Source organism: Podarcis liolepis (genome assembly GCF_965112155.1).
Source record: "Podarcis liolepis genome assembly, chromosome: 6".
Classification (NCBI taxonomy): Eukaryota; Metazoa; Chordata; class Lepidosauria; order Squamata; family Lacertidae; genus Podarcis; species Podarcis liolepis.
Genome location: NC_139559.1, coordinates 18,511,114 through 18,535,381, shown reverse-complemented (window position 1 = coordinate 18,535,381; position 24,268 = coordinate 18,511,114). Strand labels below are relative to the sequence as shown.

The 24,268-nt window shown below is 43.0% G+C and overlaps 1 protein-coding gene across 7 annotated transcripts in view; it reads right to left on the bottom strand.

Annotated features, from left to right (window-relative positions):
* The window catches only part of NFATC2 (nuclear factor of activated T cells 2), a gene marked incomplete at its 3' end in the record, with an annotated part of 134,935 nt that overhangs the window by 67,422 nt on the left and 43,245 nt on the right, over positions 1-24,268 (bottom strand). For all 7 annotated transcript variants that reach the window (XM_083508010.1, XM_083508011.1, XM_083508013.1 and 4 more), the window contains exons 4-6: positions 17,972-18,174; positions 16,782-16,954; positions 1,550-1,690 (exon numbers count right to left, since the gene is read on the bottom strand). In XM_083508010.1, coding sequence (XP_083364136.1) covers positions 1,550-1,690; positions 16,782-16,954; positions 17,972-18,174 — 517 coding nt within the window. The remainder of the gene's footprint in view (positions 1-1,549; positions 1,691-16,781; positions 16,955-17,971; positions 18,175-24,268) is intronic.

The window sequence follows — 24,268 nt, the reverse complement described above, 5'->3', positions numbered from 1 at the left end:
GTGGCGTAGCGTGGGTTGTCAGCACCCGGGGCAAGGCAAGTAATTTGCGCCCCCTAACCCGTGGATTTTAGCACTCGAGTGAGAGCGCCCCCCAGATGTTGCGCCCGGCCCCCCTGCACCCCCCACGCTACGCCACTGGGGCTGGGGGCGAGCGAAGGAGCCAAGGACCCCCCCCCAAAGGCTCAGCAGGAATTTATGAAATTTATTATTTGCGGAGCCCCCGCGACCCGAGGCAGCCGAAGCCCCCTCCCCTCGGGCGCCTCCCCGCCCCCTCCTCTCCTTGGGCTGTAAGTGGAGCTCCAGATCCGGGCTTGGCGAGCGCCTCTCCTCCTCCCGGCCGGGTCCGGGGGCTTCCAGCCGTGCTCCGTCCTCGCCCCCCCCCCGAGGCTGAGACTTGCGCTGAGAGCCGGAGCCAGCGGCGCCCCCTTCTGCTGGGAGACCCTCGCCCGCCCGCCGGCTTCCTCTCGGAGGGTTTTGGGGAGCGCAGGGCGCGGCGAGGCCCCTCGGAGCTCTCCTCCCTCCCAGTCAGCAGAAGCAGCCGCCGCCTGTGGCTGGGCCGAGGGGATGGTGTCAGCGTTGGGGTGCGGAGGCTGCCCGTGCCCGGCCAGGAGTCGGTGGCGGCGTTGGCGCTGTTGCAGCGGCTGCTCCTCCTGCGAGCAATGAGTGGAGCGCAGCCGCAGCGGCAGCGGGGGGCGTGCGCGCGCTAGGGCGCAAGGCTGGCGGTGGCGGCGGGGAGCCCGGCGGAGGAAGGAACTTGTCCCTTCCCTCTGGACTCACGCCCCCCCCAGATGTTGCGCCCGGTGCGGCCGGCACCCCTGGCACCCCCCACGCTACGCCACTGACTGTGGGCTAACAGACTTTGTGGACCTTTGCAAAGCCACCTTAAGCAAATCCTAATTCAGGCAAGAAAGCCAACAGCCTCCATTATGTGTGCACTTCTGTGCATGCACACTGGCCAACACAGGCACAATGAGGCTTTCAACTCCCACCACCACCACCAAATAGCAGCTCCTGTGCAGCCCCAGGGGCTTCTTCTTGCAAGTTTCAGAACCGGCTTACAGTGTAGCAAACCGGGGATGGCTGGCTGCTGCTTTAAACAATAATGGCAAAAGAAGGTTAAAATCGCCAGTTGCATGAGGTGCTTGTGGCACGTCTCTGAAGGGGAAGCCAGTCCCTGAGAGATTGCAAAGCGGGTGGCAGCTATTACTAACTAGCTCCAAAATGAGTCAGAGCTTTAAGGGTCAGCCTTAACTGCTTTATAATTGCATGTGAATGAAATGTGCTGTATTCTTATTAGTCATCACCATTGTTTGAACCTGTGTGATGTTTGGCTAGGGAAAACAATGAGTCCACGCTCAAGATTTTTGTTTTGTTTTTTGAGGTCAGGTATGATTCAGGTCAGAAATCAAAGCGTTGCTGTGTTCCAATAAAGTAATTCATTTCTGGTTATGCTGGCCCTGTTTGAATGACCGTTTGTAGGACCCAGTCCTATAAGACATGGTTCTCCTTGACCAGCCTAATTAGAAAAATAATACAACGAACAGCATACCTGGTGTCTTCTCTGTGAATATAACCTTAGATTCTGCAGTAAAATTCTGGCCCGTCAGGATCATCTGTTGTCCACCATATACTAAGCAACTGTCAACATCTTGAGTCTCGACCATCGGAAGTTCATGAGCAGAGCGTTGGGCTGTGGACAAAACAGAGAAATGAATGAAACCAGATCTTTCTTTTCTTTCTTTTTTGCTAGGAACTTTCAAAACTACCAACAAGGTCTATTTTGTCATGGTTGCCATCCCCTCCCTGCCAAAGGAACTTCTCCACGAGTCTAAATTTAGGGCTGACAAGAAAAAAGAGAGGAGGAAAAATAAATTTATACTCAAAGCATTTTTATATGGAAATAATCAGGAGCTGGCTGCAGTGCCCCAGCTGCACTGGCCTTACTCCTTGTCCCTGACAAAGGAGAACTCGGCTGAATGAGCTGGAGTCAGCCCATGTCTATTTCCAAGTCAATGGCCAAATATTCAAGTGCAAGTACTCTACAACCCTGGAACTTTCAATATACCACCTGCAGATTGGATTCCAGTGGATAGCCCTGAATTCCTTTAAAAAGAACTGGAGCGTAACTCGTTCCAAGCTGAAATATGAAGGCCTTGGAGCCATCTAGGCAGCAGGGAAGTGTCCACTGCTCATTACTTTGCCCTCCAGGTTATGTACACATACGTGTGTGTGTGTGTGTGTGTGTGTGTGTGTGTATGCATATGCACCATTCCCTCTAATACTGGAACCATGGTGGTGCCATGCCAATCATTTTGGAAGCAAAACACGTCTGCGGACAACAATCCAAATGATTAGGTATATCTGTGAGAACCATGACCTTCAAAATTACATTCCCGTCTTATTCTCACCCCTCTGTAATTAAGAATTTCACATTGTTATTATTGTTATTGTTATTATTATTATTGTTGTTGTTGTTATTATTATTTTCTGTGCCTCCCTTCATGCGAAGATCACAGGGCGATTTACAATACCAAAACACAAAAATACACACCACAAAAAAACACAAGAAGACCTCCAACCTTCTCCTCATCCTACCTCCCGATTCAGTATAGAGTTGGAGGGGTGGTGGGGAGGCGCATATCGTTCCCTTAGCAACTGCCCTGCTTTCTTGGGGACACCAAGCTCAGCACTGGGAACCATAGTTTCATAAGAATGTGTTAAATCAGTGCACAAGACTCAGTAGAAGCACACAGCATCCGTCCACATAACCGAGTTCCCTTGTCATCAGAAGCAGAATAATGCAAGAGAGCTGCCATCTGAGAAATCTCCCCCCACAACTGCAACAGCTGGGAAGGATCAAGTACTCCTGTCTTTGACTGGTCCAGATGCATCTCTAGGGCAACTAAGTGACCCAGGAGTTCAGGACGTGAATTCAAACTCCTCCACATCTGTCCCATCCTACACTGAAGGCCTCTGGAGGGTTTTGTTCTACAGTTTAACATCTCTTCATCCTAACTGCTTGTGCTTTTGGGGGTGGGCGGAGGTGGGGGGTGGAGAGAAAAGATTTATTCTGATGGGTGATTAACCTTTACCTGACAGCCAATTCACACAGTCTCTCTGCTTGTGGGTGGATCTTTTATTTCCTCCTGCTTGTATCAAATAATTATCTGTGCACGGCCTCTCCAGTAGCCAACATGATGCCATCCAGCTGTTATGGGTTCCACTCCCGTCATCCCTGACCACTGGCCATGTGTTGGCTGGGACTCATGGGAGATGGAGTCCAACACATCTGGCTACCTTTGGCATGAGGAGTCTTCCCACTGGGCACACTAACACTCAGTCCACATTTCACAGATTCATAGTGGTGTGTAAAAAATGCGGCTTGCCTTTGCGGTTAACAAGTCATATGGCCTACCTTTTCATAAAGAGCTTTTTTAAAAAAAAGAAGAAGCAGCAATCAAGCCAAACCATACGCAGGAAATGAAGACTAGGCTGTATGCAGAGCGGTGGAGTTGATGGGTTTCAAGCTACTTTCAGTGGCTAATGAAAGAAACTACAATAGGCTATACATTTTGAGGGTTGACCCTCAAATTAATGTGACAATGGTGCATATTCTGTTTGGAAGCTGATATGACTGGTCCACCTACAGATGGGGAGGGGAACTGGTGGCCCTCTGAACATTGCTGGAGAAGAAGTCCCATCATTCCTGACCATTCTGGATAGGGCTGATGGGATTTGGAGTTCAACAACATATTGAAGGGCACAGGTTCCCTACTCCTGGTCTAGACCATGGCTGTCTCCTCTGAACGGCACCACCTTTCCAAAGATTGTAGGCAGAGGTCCTCCAGCCCAGCTGCCTGAGATATTTTTAACAGGGAAAACCAGGGATCAAGCCTTCCTCATGCAAGGCACCTGTACAACCACTGAGCTACCCTACTCATCTGTGTCTGCTAAAACAATCTTACTGCAATTCTATAAGCTTGAACACAAAGAAGCCTTCCAAAGATTAGACCTTAAGAGATAAAATTCTGCCAACAATAATCTAGAGGTGAACTTTGAAGAGTGGGGATTCATCATGGCAGCCCCAAGGAGAGACCAAAAATACAGGCAGCTATTATGATGTATACTGTCCTTTGTCCGTAGATCACAAGGAGATTCACAACATAAAATTTCAATATAAAATATCCATCCGCTCTATAGATTAGATTCACACAGAGAACAAACAGCAGCAATACAAAGCATAACAAATGGCTAGCATGAAGTAGAAACTCTATCAAAGGAAAGGAAAGAAGTATGCAGCCTCTGCTCGATTATTTTTCTCATTCTCCAACTTCCTCTGTGCTAAACTGTCACAAAGAAACTTGAAAGCCTTGTTATTGCCTCCGTCACTTGCCAGAGACTATGTGTCCATCAGTTACCCCGAAGATCTGGCCAATTATGTCATTGCTTCTGATCTGAAGGGGGGAAAAAATTATGGAGCTCTGCTCCCCTGTATACTGACTTTCAGAAAACTAGAAGCATGTCTATTAATTCTCAGCGGGTTTTGGATTTCTAAGAGCCATTCACTGGATCATTAAAAATTTACTTCTAACAGTACTTTTCAAAGCAGAGTTCTGCACTTATCACAAATAATCATTCATGCAATTTTAGGTGTTTTTTTTAAAAATAAAATAAAATATATTAAAAATTGAGGAGCTCACAGTTTATTATTCACCCAGCTGGCTCACAAGGCTGCCTGTTAAGAGCATACATTGAGATTACTTTCACAGAAGTTGCTTATTTCTTCCACATGGCTTATATGATTAATCACTCTTTGTAAACAGTCAAGATCCTGATGAGTTCATAATTGGATTTACCACTAACAGGAGATTTATGGTTCTGAAAACTCAAGAGTAAATGATATCTAGCAATAAATAAATAAACCGAACTACAGCATTCAAAAGAAAACAAGCTTAAAGGTTGTCTTTGAGAGCATTTCAGCTGTATTGGTCCTGAGAGTGGACATTTCCAAAGGGAGTTTCAATGTAGCTTGACAAATGTGCTTTGAATATATACATTCTGCTACAAAGCCTTCAGTTTAGCTAATAGAATAGTTCCCAGATTCCAGCTTACAGTTTATCCAGAATTCCTTCCATTCAAGGAGATGGTGTTCAACCTATTTTGGATGGAGTTGCGCTTCCCTGAAGGATCAGCTTTGCACCTGGGAATATTCCTGGATTCAGCTTTGTCCCTAGAGAGCCAAGAATCTTTACCTTAGGATGTCAGTTACAATCTCTCTTGGATGGGGACTACAGTTATCATGAAGTAGTGACCTCCCATTCAGAATACTGCAATACATTATACAGTGGTACCTTGGTTCTTGAACGGCTTAGTTGATGAACAAATTGGCTCCCGGACACCGAAAACCCAGAAGTAAGTGTTCCGGTTTTGAACATTTTTTGGAAGCTGAATATCCAACACGGCTTCCGCTTGAGTGCAGGAAGCTCCTGCAGCCAATCGGGAGCCGCGCCTTGGTTTTCGAACGTTTCAGAAGTCAAACGGTACTTTCAGAAAGGATTACATTTGAGAACTGTATGTGCAACTGCCCTTGAAGACAGCTAGTTAGTAATGAATCACCCCAGTTCTGAAAGAGCTCCACAGCTCTCTGCTACCAAGCTTAATTTAAGGTGCTGGTATTTATCTGTAAAGGGATGCAGGTGGCACTCTGGGTTAAACCACAGAGCCTAGGGCTTGCCAATCAGAAAGTTGGCGGTGCGAATCCCCGTGATGGGGTGAGCTCCCATTGTTTGGTCCCTGCTCCTGACAACCTAGCAGTTCGAAAGCACGTCAAAGTGCAAGTAGATAAATAGGTACCGCTCCGGTGGGAAGGTAAACGGCTTTTCCGTGCACTGCTCTGGTTTGCCAGAAGCGGCTTAGTCATGCTGGCCACATGACCCAGAAGCTGTACACCGGCTCCCTCGGCCAGTAAAGCGAGATGAGCGCCGCAACCCCAGAGTTGTCCATGACTGGACCTAATGGTCAGGGGTCCCTTTACATTTATCTGTAAAGCCCTAAATGGCTTGACACCCAGGTACTCAAATAAAAATCTGCCTGGGGTTCTAAACAGTTCCTTTTATGCCGAAAAGATAGCAGCATGGGCAGTTGTGGGCCACCTTATGCAGAGAGAGTTCCAAAATGGAGGACCACAACCAAAAGTTTGAATATTTTAGACTGCAATCCAACACACACTTATCTGAGAGTAAGCTTCCATTGAACTCACTGAGACTTGCTTCTTAGTAGACGCACAAAGGACTGCACCGTTATTCTGGTATTGCTTTGTATTATTATGATTTTTGCATTATAGTTTTATTAATGTTAAGTATTTTAGTGTCTTATGAAGAATGGCATTACAGTGGTACCTTGGGTTAAGAACTTAATTAGTTCTGGAGGTCCATTCTTAACCTGAAACTGTTCTTAACCAGAAGCACCACTTTAGTTAATAGGGCCTCTTGCTGCTGCCGCGCTGCCGGAGCACGATTTCTGTTCTCATCCTGAAGCAAAGTTCTTAGCCTGAGGTACTATTTCTGGGTTAGCGGAGTCTGTAACCTGAAGCATCTGTAACCCGAGGTACCACTGTATAGGAAATACATATATTCCAAAAGTATGCTGAATAGATCATTCCAAGAACAGCAACATACAAAAATATGATTAATAGCAGCATATAAACATATGCTTAATGAAGTTAAATATGTGTGGAGCCTGCGAGCTACAACACAAAGCAGGTGACCAAGTGAATATGCCTTATGGCACAACCATATCATTGTTTAAAACACCATGAAGTATTGCTTATTACTTCTTCAGTATTACACCCTAATCTGAGATTACCTCCACTGACCAAGTCAGACTATTGGTTGACTGGCTCAATAGTGACTATGTTGACCAGCGACATCCCTGATGGATTAAATTAGAGAAGGTTCTATCTTAAACCTCTTTGAGCATGAGATCCAGGAGACTGGACCTGGGATCTTTTCTAGGCAAAGTACATCTCTACCACTGAGTCACAGCCTCTTTGAGAATATAAGATAAACTTAAGAGGTCCAACCAAGGCAAATGATTTATTCAACTTCTCTGAAATCTTCAAAATAGAAACACATTTGTTTTTTAAAATATCTAGTAAAAAAGGGACAAACAACATTGTGGGCATTTCTAAACTGCCTTAGTCCAAGGAAGGCATAGGGAAACTCGGCCCTCCAGAAGTTTTGAGACTACAACTCCCATCATCCCTGACCACTGGTCCTGTTAGATAGGGATGATAGGAGTTGTAGTCCCAAAACATCTGGAGGGCCGAGTTTGCCTATGCCTGGGCTAAGGTGCTGTTCTCACTTCTTGTATCATCATCATCATCATCATCATCATCATCATCATCAAATTAAATTTGTATGCTGTCCTTCATCCAAAGATCCCAGGGCAGGTAACAACAGAAAAATACAAAATGAGAATACAGAATACCAAGGGCTGGGTTTCTGCACTTTCCCCTAAAGCCAATTAGTCAGCCAGTCTCATTTATTTGCTTGGGCCCATCATTCATTGTCAAACAAGGGAACAAATCTCAGCCTTGCAATACTGCAAACAATGTATAATCTACAAACGAAAGCATAAAACCAGCTATAAATGTTTACAGTGTGTAAAACAAGCAAATAAAAAAATATAATGAAAGGTGATGAGCTGTAATACCTAACCACATTTTGTGCAACCAATTTATTTCTACTCTTTTTGCACTGCCAACACAAAGAGAGCTACTTCATGAGTCACATGTGTCCTTACCCATAAGAAGGGAACACACTTCCACTACCTTTCCAGTGTTGGGAATTCCTGTCTGGAAATTCTGCTTAAAAACCTTGTGTGGGAAAGTGCAACAGATTGTGAACAAAATCCTTTACTTCCTGAAGGCCACAAATCCTGAGGCTGTGTACACACCAGAGTGTTATTGTGCACGTGGGTAGCACAAATCTGATTTTTCCATGTGTGCTTTTCTGATCATTCGTCCACACATAAGCACTTTCAATTGAACTCTATCTCAGTGCTTCCCATCCACACTGGTGGACATTCTCAATGGGATGTATTTGTGCTATGTTCCTTCCCCTCAGTTACTATTTCTAGGGTTGCCAAATTTCAAAAAGTTGTTGAGGTGTTTTTTTTTAGTAAAGTTGATGATTTTTTTCTCTCTCAAAATCTCTTTTTTTAATGAAGTGTTTGAGCTATTGTTGAGGAAAATCGGCAAAAAACCAACACTTCCGACTTGGGTTGCCATATGCCCGGGTTTCCCCGGATCCGCCTTTTTACTGAATTTTGGAAATTTCGCCTGGACATTATTTTCGACCGACAAATCCCAGACATATGGCAACCCTACTAGTTCTCTACCTTCTGAGTTACAGAAACATGAGCTCTATTGTGGGCGTGTGCACAGGCATCTGTTTACCTGTTTAAAAAGAAAGTCGAGTCACACAACAGAACATCCATTCCGGTAATTTGAGATTTTATGATTCCACCCCCTCCCTTACTCCAGTATCAGTGGATCAGGAAAATATTAGTTACAGGTAGGTAGCCGTGTTGGTCTGCCGTAGTCGAAACAAAATTAAAAAAAATTCCTTCCAGTAGCACCTTAGAGAACAACTAAGTTTGTTATTAGTATCTGAAGACGTGTGCACACGAAAGCTCATACCAATAGCAAACTTAGTTGGTCTCTAAGGTGCTACTGGAAGGAAAATATTAGTTAAATGAGAGGAAATGCGGGCTGCCACTTGGATTAGGACAATGTGTGGATGTCGCAAAGAACATTTCATAGAATCATAGAATCATAGAGTTGGAAGAGACCACAAGGGCCATCGAGTCCAACCCCCTGCCAAGCAGGAAACACCATCAGAGCACTCCTGACATATGGTTGTCAAGCCTCTGCTTAAAGACCTCCAAAGAAGGAGACTCCACCACACTCCTTGGCAGCAAATTCCACTGTCGAACAGCTCTTACTGTCAGGAAGTTCTTCCTAATGTTTAGGTGGAATCTTCTTTCTTGTAGTTTGGATCCACTGCTCCGTGTCCGCTTCTCTGGAGCAGCAGAAAACAACCTTTCTCCCTCCTCTATGTGACATCCTTTTATGCCCATCAGATGCATCAAATCCACTTTAAACTACCATGAGTACCAGCCCAAAGTAGCTGGAAGCTATATGTATGCAGGAGGAACTTGGCCATTTTGTTGCCACTGTTACCTGTAACCATTATGTCTTAATCTGCTATCACAGGGAGTTTTTAACTGCGGTTGTTGGAGCGGGTATGTGTGCGTTATGTCTTTGTTAAATCTTATCTATTGACAATGTAGTGTGGAAATTGCCTTCTGGTTGTTGGTGTGTATTTAAATTTGGTTTTGTGCGTCTTGTTTGAAAAAAAATGAGGGCCACCCACCCTGAAGCTTCTATTTTTCTATTTTCTATTTACAACCCTGAAGCTTGTATTTTTAGATTCCAAATTTGGACAGATGGAAAGATATGAAAAGGAATGAGAGTCTGTCGTTAGCCTGCTTGGCGTTCTCGTGTACGGAAGGGAGTAACGCAAACAGAGACCTTGGTATCATTCGGACGAAGCTTGTTTTCTTTTGTATGCTCTATTAAATTAATCCCCAGTAAATTCACCGTTTCTAAAGCTCAGGATAGGTGAAATGTAGGCAGTAATTTCACACTGCTCCTTCTCTTCCCCTCAGGGGCTGGCACTCCATAAAGCAGACCAACAGCTACTGTAGTTTATGAGCTCTGTATAAACATAACACTGTTGACTTATCCCGTTGGGGTGTTTACTTTCAATAGCAACAGCCACTGACATAATGCAGGAAAGCAAATGCTAGGCGAAACACTCACTTTTGCCTTGAAACAGCATGTCAACTCTGCTAATGGCACTGGGGGCGTGAGGGGGTTTTCTTTCTGTATTTTATTTGACCGCCTGCAAATCAAGATGTTACGGGTAGTCCGTGCCAAAAATTACATTATGGCCAGCAGTGGAAGAGAAACAAAAAAGGGAACTGCGGTTATCAGGATCTCTGTTGAGTTTTGTTTCCTGAGCCTCAGAATTGCAAGAGAAAGGGGCCAAAATAGGGAAGCAAAATAATTTGGCTTAACGTGGGGAGAACCAGGAAGGCTAGGACACATAAGCCAGTCAACCTGCTAGGCTGCTTCAAGACCAAGTTCACCAGCAATATTTTTGACTCTGTGTCAAGGAAATGCCAGAGGGAAGTTCACATGCTCAGTGTGATGGAAGTGCCCAGGGCTTGGTGTAACTGAAGCAACAAGTAGACTGTATACATTTATGCAGCCTGCGCACATTTATACAAATTTACACGATCCCTCCTCTTTTGTATTCTTCTCATAGAAACAGGGAAAGAGCTATGTGTCCCAAGCAGGGATGGAGGAAAAATGCAATTCAGTTCACATTTAAGGTTGCATTTATTGAGCTTGTTGTTTCCAAAGCAACATGAGAACCAAAGCTCAACCAACTTTCAGACGTCACACTTATCTACATTTTGCGATGCAGTTCTCCAATCAACGTTTACAAAAATGAATATATAACAGGGAAATGTGTATAGCAATGAATATGTTATGAGAAAGTGCTTACAAAAAAGAGTAGATTAGTCAAAACTGCAGACAAAAATGTATTATTAGGAGAAACTTGCATTAAAAATGCCAGTAGAAACCTGAATTTAAGATTGGAAAAATGAGAAACTGAGATAGCCAAAATGGACCGATCTTTACATTCCTATCCCTGGCTACCCTTATGGGTACTGTTCTGGTTTCTGAGATTTCATCAGGCATTGTCCACATACTTTAAAACACATCCTTACGCTTAAAGATTAGAAATGTGCTTTAAAAACAAACAGATAAAGATTTAGATTCTCAGGGAAGTAGTTTCTGTATCGAATGTTGCACATTTTGCATACTCATAGCATGCCCAAAGCCCTGGCAATACCCATCTGATGCTGCTAAAGTCGGTAGTCGCAAAATCTAACAGGGAACGGCAGCCATTATGAAGGCTGCATTTCTGGATATTATTACTAGTAGCAGCTCTCAATGATCCTGAGGCTTGATGGAGTAGGAGAAATTCTTAACATGAAGGTAGGTTGCCACAAAGCTCCTGAATCTGGCATTGAATTTGGCTTATGGAAGCAGAGTTTCTCCAATTTGAAAATGGAACATCTAGCCCACATCTAGAAGTGAAGAGAGCGTTTGTCAACATTAGTTGGTGAAGGACTGGAAATTAATCAGGGAGGTGTGTACTAAGAAGAGAACGAGAACCCTATTGGATCAGACCGAAGGTCATCTCATTCAACATCCTATTTTCAGCAGTGGCTACTCAGATGCTTCCAAGAAATGGCAAGAACATGAAGGCAAGAAGAGCCTCCTGGGGTTGTCATCCGCCACACGCCCCTCCAACTCCTGACATTCAGAAGCAGCAGACACATGGAGCTTCCATTTAAGCTACTGCACTGCCGGCTGCAAAAAAATCTGGTTGCTATTTCTTGCTCTTGGCACGTTAGAGAAACTGGCTTCTGGTGATATTATTTATTCATACCTGACTGCAGTGGACTGGAAATTTTTATGGCTATCTGATTCTGGCTTCTGTATTGCAACGACTGATAAAACCTATCAATTCGTATTGCGTTTTAATGACTCCTATGGTGTATATCGCAATACATTTTAAATGTTATAACGTTAGCACTACTGAAATCAATTCTTATATTTGGAGCATTATTATTTGCTTTGAAATGAATTGGTGTTAGACTGCTGATTGTAATAATGCATCAATATATAGTCTTGTTCTTGTATTGCAAGCTGCTTTAGGTCAAGAAAGATGTCCCTAGCATTACACACTAACCAGTGATCTACCAGGATTTAGATTATGCATGTGCATGGGTTTAAGGATGGTTGCAGCTGCAGTCTCAATCTGGATCAGGCCGCCCTTAACTTGGTTTTATTATTATTATTTTAATCCCAGCCTTACCCTATGCGGCATGTTCAGTGACAGGTATGGTTAGACTGAGATTGTGTGAGTCATTGCCACATCTTGTGGCTGTGAATTCCATATTGCCAAGGGCAGTTGCTGTATCTTAGGGTTGCCATATTTCACAAAGTTGTTGAGCTTTTTGGACAAAGTCTCCAAAAAAATTCGGACATTTTCTCAGACATTTTGCCCGCTTTACGAAAAATCCATCCGGACACCACTTTCTCACCAACTGGAAACCTTTCTTTCCTTCTTTTGGTTTCTGCAAGAGCCCAAATATTGCAACTGTAATAAATTATGCAAATAATTAAATGGATAGGCATATGCTTCACTTATTCCAAGCAGAATTTGGGTGCCCTTCAGGAAGATATTGCTGACACCCTAACTGTAACATCACAAAAATCCAAAACCAATATCTCTCCTCAGCCTTTCTCAGGAAGACATGTACGTAGCAGTAAAGATAGATAAGAATGGATCACTAAACCTGGTATTTTTTTTTTTTAAAGAATAATGCTTGCAGAACACCAACCCTACAAAGAAGGAGATAAATGGCCGGCAGGGTTAACTATCAGAATGTCTTAGTAGACTCAATAAAGTACTTCCTCTTAAACCTTCATGGAAGTGATCTCTTGAGATTAAAACGCACTGTTCTATAACCATGCACCACCTTGGGTTTTTAAGTTTTATTCTGCTTGAATTACTTGGCGATAGCAATTACTGGAAGAGACAGAACCCCGGCAACTCCTCAAACAGGATGACCAGCAAGCAAAATGCAGCCTTGTATTTCACTATGTGCCGTACCCAACCCTTGATTCCTGTGTAGGCAATCACACCAGAATAAACCCAGAATAACTTTGTAGTTCATGTCAGACTTTTTTTTTATCCCTCCCACTTCCTGCTCATTCTAAACTCAAAGGGGGAAAGAAGCCCAACGAGACCCAAAGGTTTTTGCATCTTCTGTTAGCCAGATGACTGTCCAACTATTTAAAATGCATAAATGAAAGCTGTTATCGTTTCTAGTTCTAGTAAGATGCATTTTTAGAAGAAGGCAGTGTGCAAATGGCTTTGGAAAGACTAGTGAAAGGCTTCACCAAGATCTACTTTTATTTCTGAATCTTTGGGAAATGCCTCTTCTAAACTCCACCTCACTCTGGCCACCACTGGTACCAGACAAGCTAGAAATATTCATTTTAATAGTAAAAGCAAAGTTCCCGAAGAAGCTTTTCCTAGAATATTACTCAGTTATTTTATTTACTTACTTACTTACTTACTGTTATTGCTATTGTTACTGTCATTGTTATTATTATACTAATTCATACCCTGCCTTTTTCCCTGATGGGACTAAGACTATACTACTCTTCCTGCCACTATGCTAGTCTTTACAACCCTCCCTATCACAAGAGATTAAAGAGTGAGTTCAGAAAGAACCATGCAAACAAAATGTGTTTGTGAAAAGTAAGCCTATTTGCATTTATTCCACCGATTTGCATCATTCGTTTTCAGCGTAGGTTCCTAGATACAAAGTCTTTATGAGCGTAGCCATAACAAAGGTTTTATTAGAGCAGCTGTAACATTAAAATAATGCATTTTTTGAAAGCGAGAGGTACGCTTTTCAGAGTTCACTGGAGAAGCTACTGAAAATGCAGAGTGTTCATAGCATGCTGCCTGAAAACGGCAGGCAGATTAATCTCCTGGGAGTCACAAGTATGGTTCTTTGCTACGCTTAAACTAGCCGCTAGCCTACTGTTGATAATCTATCCACTAGCAAGAAAGCAAGAAAGCATTAGAAAGCCTGCCAAGATGAATACATTCTTTAAACTGACTATTTCTTTCCACTGAATTTACAACTGCAACACATATCGTTAATGCAGAATATCTAATTTTATGGGGAAACTGAGTTGGAGAGGAGGAAAGAAACAAAAAGAAAAGGAAACTTTCCAAGGCAGCTAATTAAAAGGAAACAAAATATTTGACCAAAAGTCATTGGCATAAACCAACTTTCTGAAGACTGTAGAAAAGTCTAAATCACTCAAATGGACACCTTTTAACTATAATTTTGCCAAAATAATATTTATAAAGAGAACAGGTTTGCAGGAGAGAATAAAACAACAACAGCTGGTTTTTTTTGCCTTAAGGGGCTTCTAGTCTGCAACAGGTCTTTTCTCCCCTCTTCTGCATACCACTGTAGTCACATTGGACCAAGCCATGCTCAGAACAGACCCACTGAAACAAATGACCTTAAGTTAGTCATGAGTCTGCTCCAAGTATGACTTAGTTGGATGCAACTCTGAATTTTCTTAATTTTCTCCAATTAATATTAATATTTTGTGTCCCTTAAGCATGCACAGTCCCCATTAAGCTGCTTTGGGATGTCCGACTCACTTAGGGTTCCCCCCAAAAAAAGATTTTTATTCTTTCACAAACCTTGGAGTTTCCTCTTCTAATTGAGTGGTGCCATTAAGAGAAATGGTATATCTCAGTGACAGAGCATCTGCCAGAGGTGCCGAATTGCGCTGGTGGAGGCGGCGGGGGGCATCGTGCGTGCATGACGTCACATGTGCGACAGCCCTCCAACCCAGCCAGGTTGACTTGGCCTGCCATCTCTCCACATGCCGCCAGCCACCTTACCTTTGTGAAAGGGATGTGGCAGGGCAAAGACGTTTGGCCCTGCAGCGTCTCTTGCAGAGGATGCACCAGGGCAAAGATGCTTTGCCCTGCTGTGTTCCTGGCAGAGATCGCCAAAATGCCTTCCAGGAAGGTACCCTGGCAATCATCAAAGAGATGCACAGGGCAAAGACTTTTCACCCTGCCATGTCCCTGGGGATCCTCAAAAGGACACATTTTTCAGAGGTTCAGATTGCAGCCTAAACAACATGTTGAAACAGGGAGCATCTCCAGTGCAGATGTGTCTCAGGGCAGGGATGGGGAGCCTGTGGCCATAAAATGTTGTTGGATTCCAGTTCTCATTAGTCCTAGCCAAAAAGGCCAATGGTGGAAAATGATAAGAGTTACACTGAGAGGCTGCAGGTTCCCCACTGCTCCCTTAGGGGAAGGCTTACATTACAATCAAAAGCCACAGAGTGGGTCTTTTAAGTAAACTTTCTCAGGCAGTTTATTGCTACAACATGGTTTTGTACACTACTGTGAGTCACACAATAAAAGAAGTGAAAATGGTTCGTTATGATTCTGTGAAATCCCCAAACCACTGAGAAAGCTCAGGTTACTAACAATAAAGCATCACCGGATGAGCAAAGAGACTCAGAAGCGCAAGCCCTCCAAAAATGACTAAGAATCTCTGGATGTGCCAGAATGGAGGCCCTTCCACCGGTCCTATCCTGTGAAGACACCGAGCACCCTTCGTTCCTGATGCAAACCTCCTACACTGAAAGGATGATAGCTGGAAATGAGATCTCCGGTGGGATGAACATATGCTAGAGGGCCAAGAACATTTTCTCCATGGGAGATCTGCTGAGACAGTATAGCCCACATTCGGCAGTCACTGAGACATCCAGTGGAAATCCCCTCTTCTCCAATGTGGGGCTTATCGAAGAGTGCAAAGGGAAACTCCCACACCCCTCTCGTTGATCTCATGCGCTGCTTGTCCTGCTGTCTCTTGGAGTACTGCCCAAAAACAGTCTGGATATGATGTGTTCAGAGTGAGAGTCATAACAATTGTCTCATTTTCAGACTTTTCAGATAATCAGGAGATCTTTGACAACTTGTGTACCATATCTCAGATTTCTATCTGTTCTGGAAGTACCTCCATAATTTCAATTGTTCTCTAATGAGTCAAGGGATTAGCAGCATCTTTCTGTTATCAATTTGTATTAATGCTGCATCGCCTAATTCTATACAGTAGGACATGTGAAAATAATCTAGTGATCTTAGTGGACCCACAAGGTCAACGTGAATCAACAGTGTGACGCAGCAGTAAAAAAAGCTAATGCTATTCTAGAGTGCATCAACAGAAGTATAGTGTCACGATCAAGGGTAGTAATAGGACCACTCAATTCTGCATTGGTCACACCACATTTGGAATACGGTGTCCAGTTCTGGGTGCCACAATTTAAGAAGGCTATTGAGAAGTTGGAACGTGTGCAGGAGGGCAACCAAGATGATCAAGGGTCTGGAAACCAAGACTTATGAGGAACAGTTGAGCGAGCTGGGTACGTTTAGCCTGGAAAAGAGGAGACTGAGAGGAGATACGATAGCCATCTTCAAATATCTTAAGGGCAAGCTTGCTTTCTCCTGCTCCAGAGGGTAGGACCCAAACCAATGGCTTCAAGTTACAAGAAACGAGATTCCAACTAAACATCAAGAAGAACTTTGTGACAGTAAGAGCAACAGTGGAACAGATTTCCTCAGAAGGTGGTGGTAAGGGCCAAACTACAAATCCCATTCTACTAGTGTCAATTCATGTGCTAGTGCAACTATTTAGTTGAATACTGCCTCAAGACTACAGTGGGTAGAGGTGCTAAGTCATTTCACCACCATGCTAAGATCCCAGAATCACTAGCATTTATATACATAAAGAAAACCCTTGCACTTAACAGCATATCTGAATAGCTAACATAATGTGTAATTTGACTGTGAGTCCTCCTGATTTCAGTGGGACTTACCCCCAGGTAATTATGCACAGGTTTCGAGACATGCTTTCTTCAGCTAATTTAGGATCGACGCACAGGATACAGAGAGGTTGCAGCATGGAAAATATCGCCACTGATCAGAAAATAGTGAAATTAAAGAGAAAATGCAACTTACAGCATTCAATGGGGTTGGATGCCACTTGCAAGGAAACAATCCTGCCACTGGATTCGGGGATGTGTACACGAAAGACCAGTCGCACGCGGGTGTTCTTCCGGCCAATATCTGTCTCCCCTTTCCGCAGTTCAATGTCTGCATTTCTCAGCTTGAGGATCCCTGCACAGTCAATGCTGCGGAACAAGCCAAAGCCTTAGTTAATACCCGACCACAGAATTAACAACCCAATGACACCTGAACACATTTGCAAGGTGGGAAAGATGAGGCTCACACTGCATTTTGTTTTTACCTCACTGATTACAACGATGGATTTAAATGTCACTTTTCACCAGAAAATAAAACATAAAATCAGGAACTGCCTAAGTACAACAACAACAACCACCACCTCACTACACTTAAAAAAAAATGATTAAAAACAGACTGCCCCAACCTATTTATTTAAAAGGCCTGGGAGAACAGGGCTTTATGACTCCCCAAACATCGCCCCAATGGTGCCATGTTCTAAAAGATACATTTAAAATTAAAGAATCAGTGTGGTGTAGTCGTTAGAGTAGGACTGAAATTCTAATGCGCACTGAGACATGAACATAGCAACGAAAGAAGAGCCTGGTGGAGCAGGCTACTGGCCCATGTAGCTTAGCATCCTGTTCTCACAGTGGCCAACCAGGTGCCTGTGGGAAATCCAAAAGCAGGATTCAAGCGGAAGAGCCCTCTCCCCTCCTATGGTTTCAGGCAAATAGTATTCAGAAGCATTTCTGCCTCCAACAGGTATTAAATCACTCCCAGGGCCCAGTATCATCACCCACAATGATCCTGCAGAAGTCTGTCCCTTTTGGAAAAGGCTCAGAAGGAAGCTGCCTCATAAACAGGTGAGATCAATGGTTCATCTACCTTGCCACTTGTTCATCTACTCTAAATGACAGGAGACCTCCAGAGTCTCAGGCCAGAAAGAAGTCTTCCTCGTCATCTGCTACCTGATCCTTTTAACAGAGATGCAAGGGATGGAACCAGGCAGCTTTTTCATACAGATCACGTACACTGTGAATCAAACCTGGGTCACTGTAAGTCTTTCGCCCTTGAGTATTTTTTTGTTCAAGCTAAATGCAGGTGCCTTCTGCATTAACATTAAGTCTCCAGTTTTGTTCCATTAATATCTTGTAACAAGACACTTTTCATAATAGCACTCTTACGTTGCTTTCATGTTGTTTTTTGGCTCCAGGGGAATCTCCAGCACTTTGGTGTTGCCAATTATTTTCTCATAGCTGGTGGTGGTGACGGTTTTCCCTGTAATGCGATGGACTTGGTAGAAAGCATGTGGTTTAAGAATCCGCTCGTCTGCTGTCCCAATGAAGATCTGAAGACCTAGGGGCTTGTTGTCCATGTATCCATGAAGCTGGCAAAAGACCAAATCATTACATCATCATTTCAATGACAAATGGAGTAGATAAATCAAAATAAAAATAGTATCAGAAAGAGAGAGATATATAAGTACAGTAATAACTTGTTTGATCACCTTGAGCAAATGAGGATCACCTCTAGATGACTAGACATGAAGCTTTTATAAAAAAACATGTGTGTGTGTGTGTGTGTGTGTGTGTATGTCTTTCCTTCAGTTTATTGATGTGCTACCAATGACCAAGAGCATGCTGGCTAGTGAAAAATATTTACAAGTTATTAACTTTTGTGGTCTAACTTTGCAAGGCTAGAATAAATTCAGGTTCAGAATGTTGAATCTATTATTATTATTATTATTATCATTATTATTATTACTCTCCTCATCCAAAGATCACAGGTTGGTCTACAATGTAAAACACAAAATACATAACATAACTACAACAAAAACACAAACACATAACACATTTAAAAAGCGATCATTTAACCAGCCCAAGGCTCCCTTGTGAAATCCCCAACTGTTTTCTAGAAACCTCTGACACTTCTCATGGGTGGTTAACAGTGCAGGCATTGGGAGTAGTTTATTTTGGAGATCCATGTTCTAATCTTTCCTCAAGTATGATGCTCCTTGGGTAGCTTTTGGCAAGTCACTCATTCTTATCCTAACCTTCTTCACAGGACTGTTACCTGTTGCTCTTGTGCAAAACAAATCTAAAGCGACTTTTGTAAAAGTATTTTACAAATCCTCAAATTACATAATTAGGAGATGGCATAGGGAGAATTGTTTGAACCTTTCATCATACAGTCTGCATCTGAATTGGAATAATTTTCAGGGTGTTTTTGTTGTTTTATTACTTATTGTTTGCCTCCCTAGGTTTATTTGGGAGGAAGGGAAAGATATAAATATAATGAAAACAATAAAAACTTTAAAATAAGCAGCTCAGCTTAGCTCTTCCTAATCAAAGCAAATGACATTTGCATGAATGAATAGATATGAGTGGGTCTAGGCTACTTCTGGTCCATTCCAAAGACATAGTCAATGAGTTAGTTTAATCATTAAAACTATTATAATTAAAACTGACTAAAGAGGTGACACTGATTAAATAGGCAGCAAATTTTATATTTTAAAGTTTTGGTTGTTGTTGTTGTTGTTGTTTTAAGTAAGCACATAAAAAGTGTCAGTAAGGTAAAGGTAAAGGGACCCCTGACCATTAGGTCCAGTCGTGGCTGACTCTGGGGTTGCGACGCTCATCTCACATTACTGGCCGAGGGAGCCGGCGTACAGCTTCCGGGTCATGTGGCCAGCATGACTAAGCCGCTTCTGGTGAACCAGAGCAGCACACGGAAACACTGTTTACCTTCCCGCCGGAGTGGTACCTATTTATCTACTTGTACTTTGACATGCTTTCGAACCGCTAGGTTGGCAGGAGCAGGGACCGAGCAACGGGAGCTCACCCCGTCATGGGGATTTGAACCGCTGACCTTCTGATTGGCAGGTCCTAGGCTCTGTGGTTTAACCCACAGCGCCACCCGCGTCCCTCTAAAAAGTGTCAGTAGCATGCACCATAATAAAAGAGGCATGCAAGAGATGGGAGAATGAATGCCTCTTCCCAGATGATGCTTGTTTCAGCACATATGTGTAAAATAAAGCATGTTCTTTATTTTACTTTAGAACTATTTTCCTCATATGCAAATTTACCCCGATTTAATTGGTTAATTGACTATAGCTCATACAATTAGTCGGCAAACATTTTCTCTGCTGGGTTGCAATCCTACAAAAAAAAAGTGGAAGGAATAGGGTAGGGAGCCTGTACATCTTTAGGAAAGTTGCTTTTTATTTTTATACACAACAGGACTAGATATTTGTGGTACTTCTCACTAGAGAAGGCTTGACGAGTGCTCTGTTATAGCAGCCTCATAAATCTGCATGACAAAATTCTCCTATGAGTCCCAGCAAATCCCAGACTTCAGTCACTTTGAAAAGAGAGTGCCTACAGAAGAACATCAGCAATCTGTGTCTTCGTTTTGAGAACTGAATATTTGGGGAATTCTGTCTCTTGGCTCTTTTGGGTGCATGGATATTCTAACCAAGGATAAACTTCAAAGCTAAACCCAAAGGATTAATTTCAATAGGTGAGGCATCGAGTCAAAAGTTTAGCCAAAGTCTTTGGTGGTTTAGATTGCCAGCTGACAAAGCATTTCCTGCTTCTGAATAGCTGGAAATAATCTAGCAGTAGAAGAAATAATCTGCAGTCATGATTATACTAAATCCAAGGAAGTGTGTGTGTGCTGTACACACACACACACACAATCTCCAGAGACAGAGAAGAAAATAACAAAACAGAATATATATTTTTCCACAAAGAAGGCTCCTTTGCCGCTTTGCGATTCCATAGAGGCAGCAAAATGAAATGTACAAGCGGCTCACTACTTTCTCTCCCTCCCCATCCCACATATTGAGAAAAGACTGGACATGCTCACAATTTTCTTTTGCGCAAGGCTGAGATGCAGCGGAAGAGGAAAACTATGCCTTGACATTTGTGAGTGATGTTCTCCAGCAACTATCATACATGACCACATGCTGGGAAGGAGTGGTTTGCCCCGAGCTCTCTCGCTTTGGGCAATGTTGTGTGGGCAGATTAGCAATGGCTTGGACAACCCCACCTAGGAGAAGGCAGATGCCCAGCAAGAGTCTCATATTTCTGATGTCATCTCTTTAGTTAAGACAGTTTGCAAGACCCACAAGCAGTAAAACCCATTGCTACTGTAAAGGTATAGGTAAAGGGACCCCTGACCATTAGGTCCAGTCGTGGCCGACTCTGGGGTTGCGGTGCTCATCTCACTTTATTGGCCGAGGGAGCCGGCGTACAGCTTCCGGTTCATGTGGCCAGCATGACTAAGCCACTTCTGGCGAACCAGGGCAGCGCACGGAAATGCCGTTTACCTTCCCGCCGGAGAGGTACCTATTTCTCTACTTGCACTTTGACATGCTTTCGAACTGCTAGGTTGTCAGGAGCAGGGACTGAGCAACGGGAGCTCACCCCGTCGTGGGGATATGAACCGCCAACCTTCTGATCGGCAAGTCCTAGGCTCTGTGGTTTAACCCACAGCGCCACCCGCATCCCCATTTGCTACTGTAGGGAATGCATTAAAATAAAAACTGAAGGCTTCCAGTTAGGAAACAACATATTAGGTTCACAATTAGAAGAGTTAAACTAGAGCTATGAACATATGAAGTTGCCTTATGCTGAAATACACTGGTCCATAAAGCTTAGAAGTAGCTAACTAGCCTTCACTAACTAACTAGTGTCCTCCAGGTGGTTTGGACCATTACAGCTTCCATCATCTCTGACCTAGAGTTGTTGAGAGTTGTAGTCCAGAAATATCTGGAGGGCAGTAGATTGGGAAAGGCTGTTCTATAGGGACAAACAGCAGCTCTTCTTGATTTCCCCAAGTGTACCTGGAAACCTGGGACCTTCTTATCTCAAACATGTGAAATTCCACATTCCCATCCCCTCTTTGTGGATCCATCCATCCATCTTGCCCTTCTTCCAAGGAACTCAAGAGTGATCCCCACAAACCCTGATTTTATTTCATAATATTATCATCATCATCATCATGGCTGTCACCCAAAAGCATGACGTTTCCTTTTGACTACTCCTTAAAACTTTGTCTGCTTTTTTAACCTGGATACTAGAAGGAAACACACATATATAAACAAACCAACAAACCACCCTTAGGAGGTCCCTGGCCTTAGCAACACATATGTTATTACGCAAACCCCTAGTTTGTCTAGCTAAGAACAGAAGAGCTCTGGGGCTCCTATGTTATTGTTAACAGCCATGCCTAAAGATTAGCTCAAGTCAGTTTGATGAACAATTCCCTTGCTCTCTTGGCTTGGGAGCCCACAGTTGCCAAAAAGCTTTAAAGACTTGATATTTGGGGTTGCTTGCACACAACTGCCAAAGCAAAGAAATGCTTTCAGGTTTCATGTAATTCAACATATGCTACTCGCTTCTCAAATATTTGCATATTGTTGAATTACATGAAACCTGAAAGCATTTCTCTGCTTTCAAGGTGAAAACCAAACACTCACAAATGAAAGGAGAACACTGTGAAAAATGCAAGTTTGTGTTATAAACCAGATTTCTGCCATCTTCTCTGGACAGGTTTTGACAGAGGTAGTGGCACACAGGTCAAAAAAAAAAATCATTGCCAGCTAAAATAGGAGTTTATTTAAACAAGCAGGTTTTGGCATTTTCATGGTAATCTTTCTCTGTACAAATATTTGTGTGCTCTATGTACATCACATGTTTTCATGAAATAAATTGGGCACTTCGAGAGCAAAAAACAACCCAACCACATAGCAAAGAATGAAAATGTTCAGTAAAGAATAGCAGCGGAGTTTTGAATTGGGGTTTGTTATATGAAGCATAACGGAGACAGAATTTCTATGTAGGCTTGAGACCAGGGAATATCTCTTTCATTATTAACATTCACAATTACAAATCAAGCCATTCATTCTATGTTTCTCACATCACTGAAAATTGAAAGCAGACATGTCTACTGCGAAGCCAGCAATCCAGCTGAAAGGGAACTTGATGGTCTGAGACATGCTAAATTTGTTTTCAATTACTTGGTCCACATTATATACCAAAAAAAACACACACAAAAAACAACCCTTGATTAAGCCGTACAAAGCAAACAGGACAGGAAGATCAGAGAACAGAAACATTAAGCTAATAGCATCCATGGTCAAAAGAGTTCCTCTTTGTTTGTTCTCCCTTTCAAAAGTCAGCAGGAGGTATCCTTGCATAGTAAGAATTAACCCGTCCCCCCCATGAGACCACATGCAACATCTATGCATCGCTGGCAACCTTCCCACAATGTGGTAAATGAAGAGGAACCCACGAGACACACAGTCTTCAGATCCATCTTGCTTTCACCCGTACAGCACTAAATATATGGCACTATGTGAAGCAGAAAGGCCAAAAACTGCTCCCTATTATTCACATGTTTATACAGACGGTGGTGGAGGGGGAAGAACACCCATCATTTTTTACTCATTACTGTAGTTAACAACAGTTCGTGCATCTGATGAGATGGGATCCAGGCTCCCGCAGCTTGTCCCACCATGCACCTATTAAGCTTGCTTCCAATTAAGTTATACTCAAAGCAAACCCACTGAAAACAACAAACTAAAGTCATGTACATGAATTTTATTATTAAGGTGCCAAAAGACTCTTTGTTGCTCCTGGTTCATAAATGTCATTTCTGTGTCTATCGATCACTCAGGTTTGCTTCAACTGGCCTCTTCTGTTCTCAAGAAAAAGCAGTTGCAGAATCCTGATCTGGAACATGGTCCTCTCCCCCTTCCCCCTTCTAAAAATACTTTGGCCCCTACCCTTAGCTACTATCCACCTTCTGAAGGTGCTGTTAACCCCAAATACTGCCTGCCTTCTGGGGCAAATAAACACTGGAATGGGGCAATTTTCAAGAAGAAACTGACATGGGTCCCCAATCTAGAATGGAAGCATGTTCTAGATCAGAACACTTATTGATCTGTGGCTATTGCTGTCATATGGGGGTTGGGGGTTGGGGGGGTTGTTGTTATATTGAAATTGTATATTGCATCTTATTTTTGTAAGTCACCCAGAGGGGAGATTAAAAGTTTCTAGAAAACAAAAAATCAGATAAATACTGAAATATTTGGCTGGGGGGCAGTTTAGCCTCTTCTGCCATCTTATGGCTCTACCATCCTATCCCCACCTTATTCTGCTGCATGAATAGACCAGACCCCAGGTAAAATGTCTTCCAGAGTTGAAGACCAGTCACCAGGGTCTTCTGTGTCCCCCACTCCCATGTGGAGACACCATTGCTAAGAAAGTGTTCTGAATCACACACAAAAATGTTTATCGTTTTTGCACAGAGGTCAAGTTTTTGCACCTGCCACTTTGGCGGTGTTAATATAGACACACACCTTTAGGAATAAAGATCACTGCTGAACATCAAGCCACTGACCTTTATTTTTTATAACTTTATTTTTGCATTTTGATAAGTATTTTTAACATCCCATTGTTTCCATTTTCAGAGAA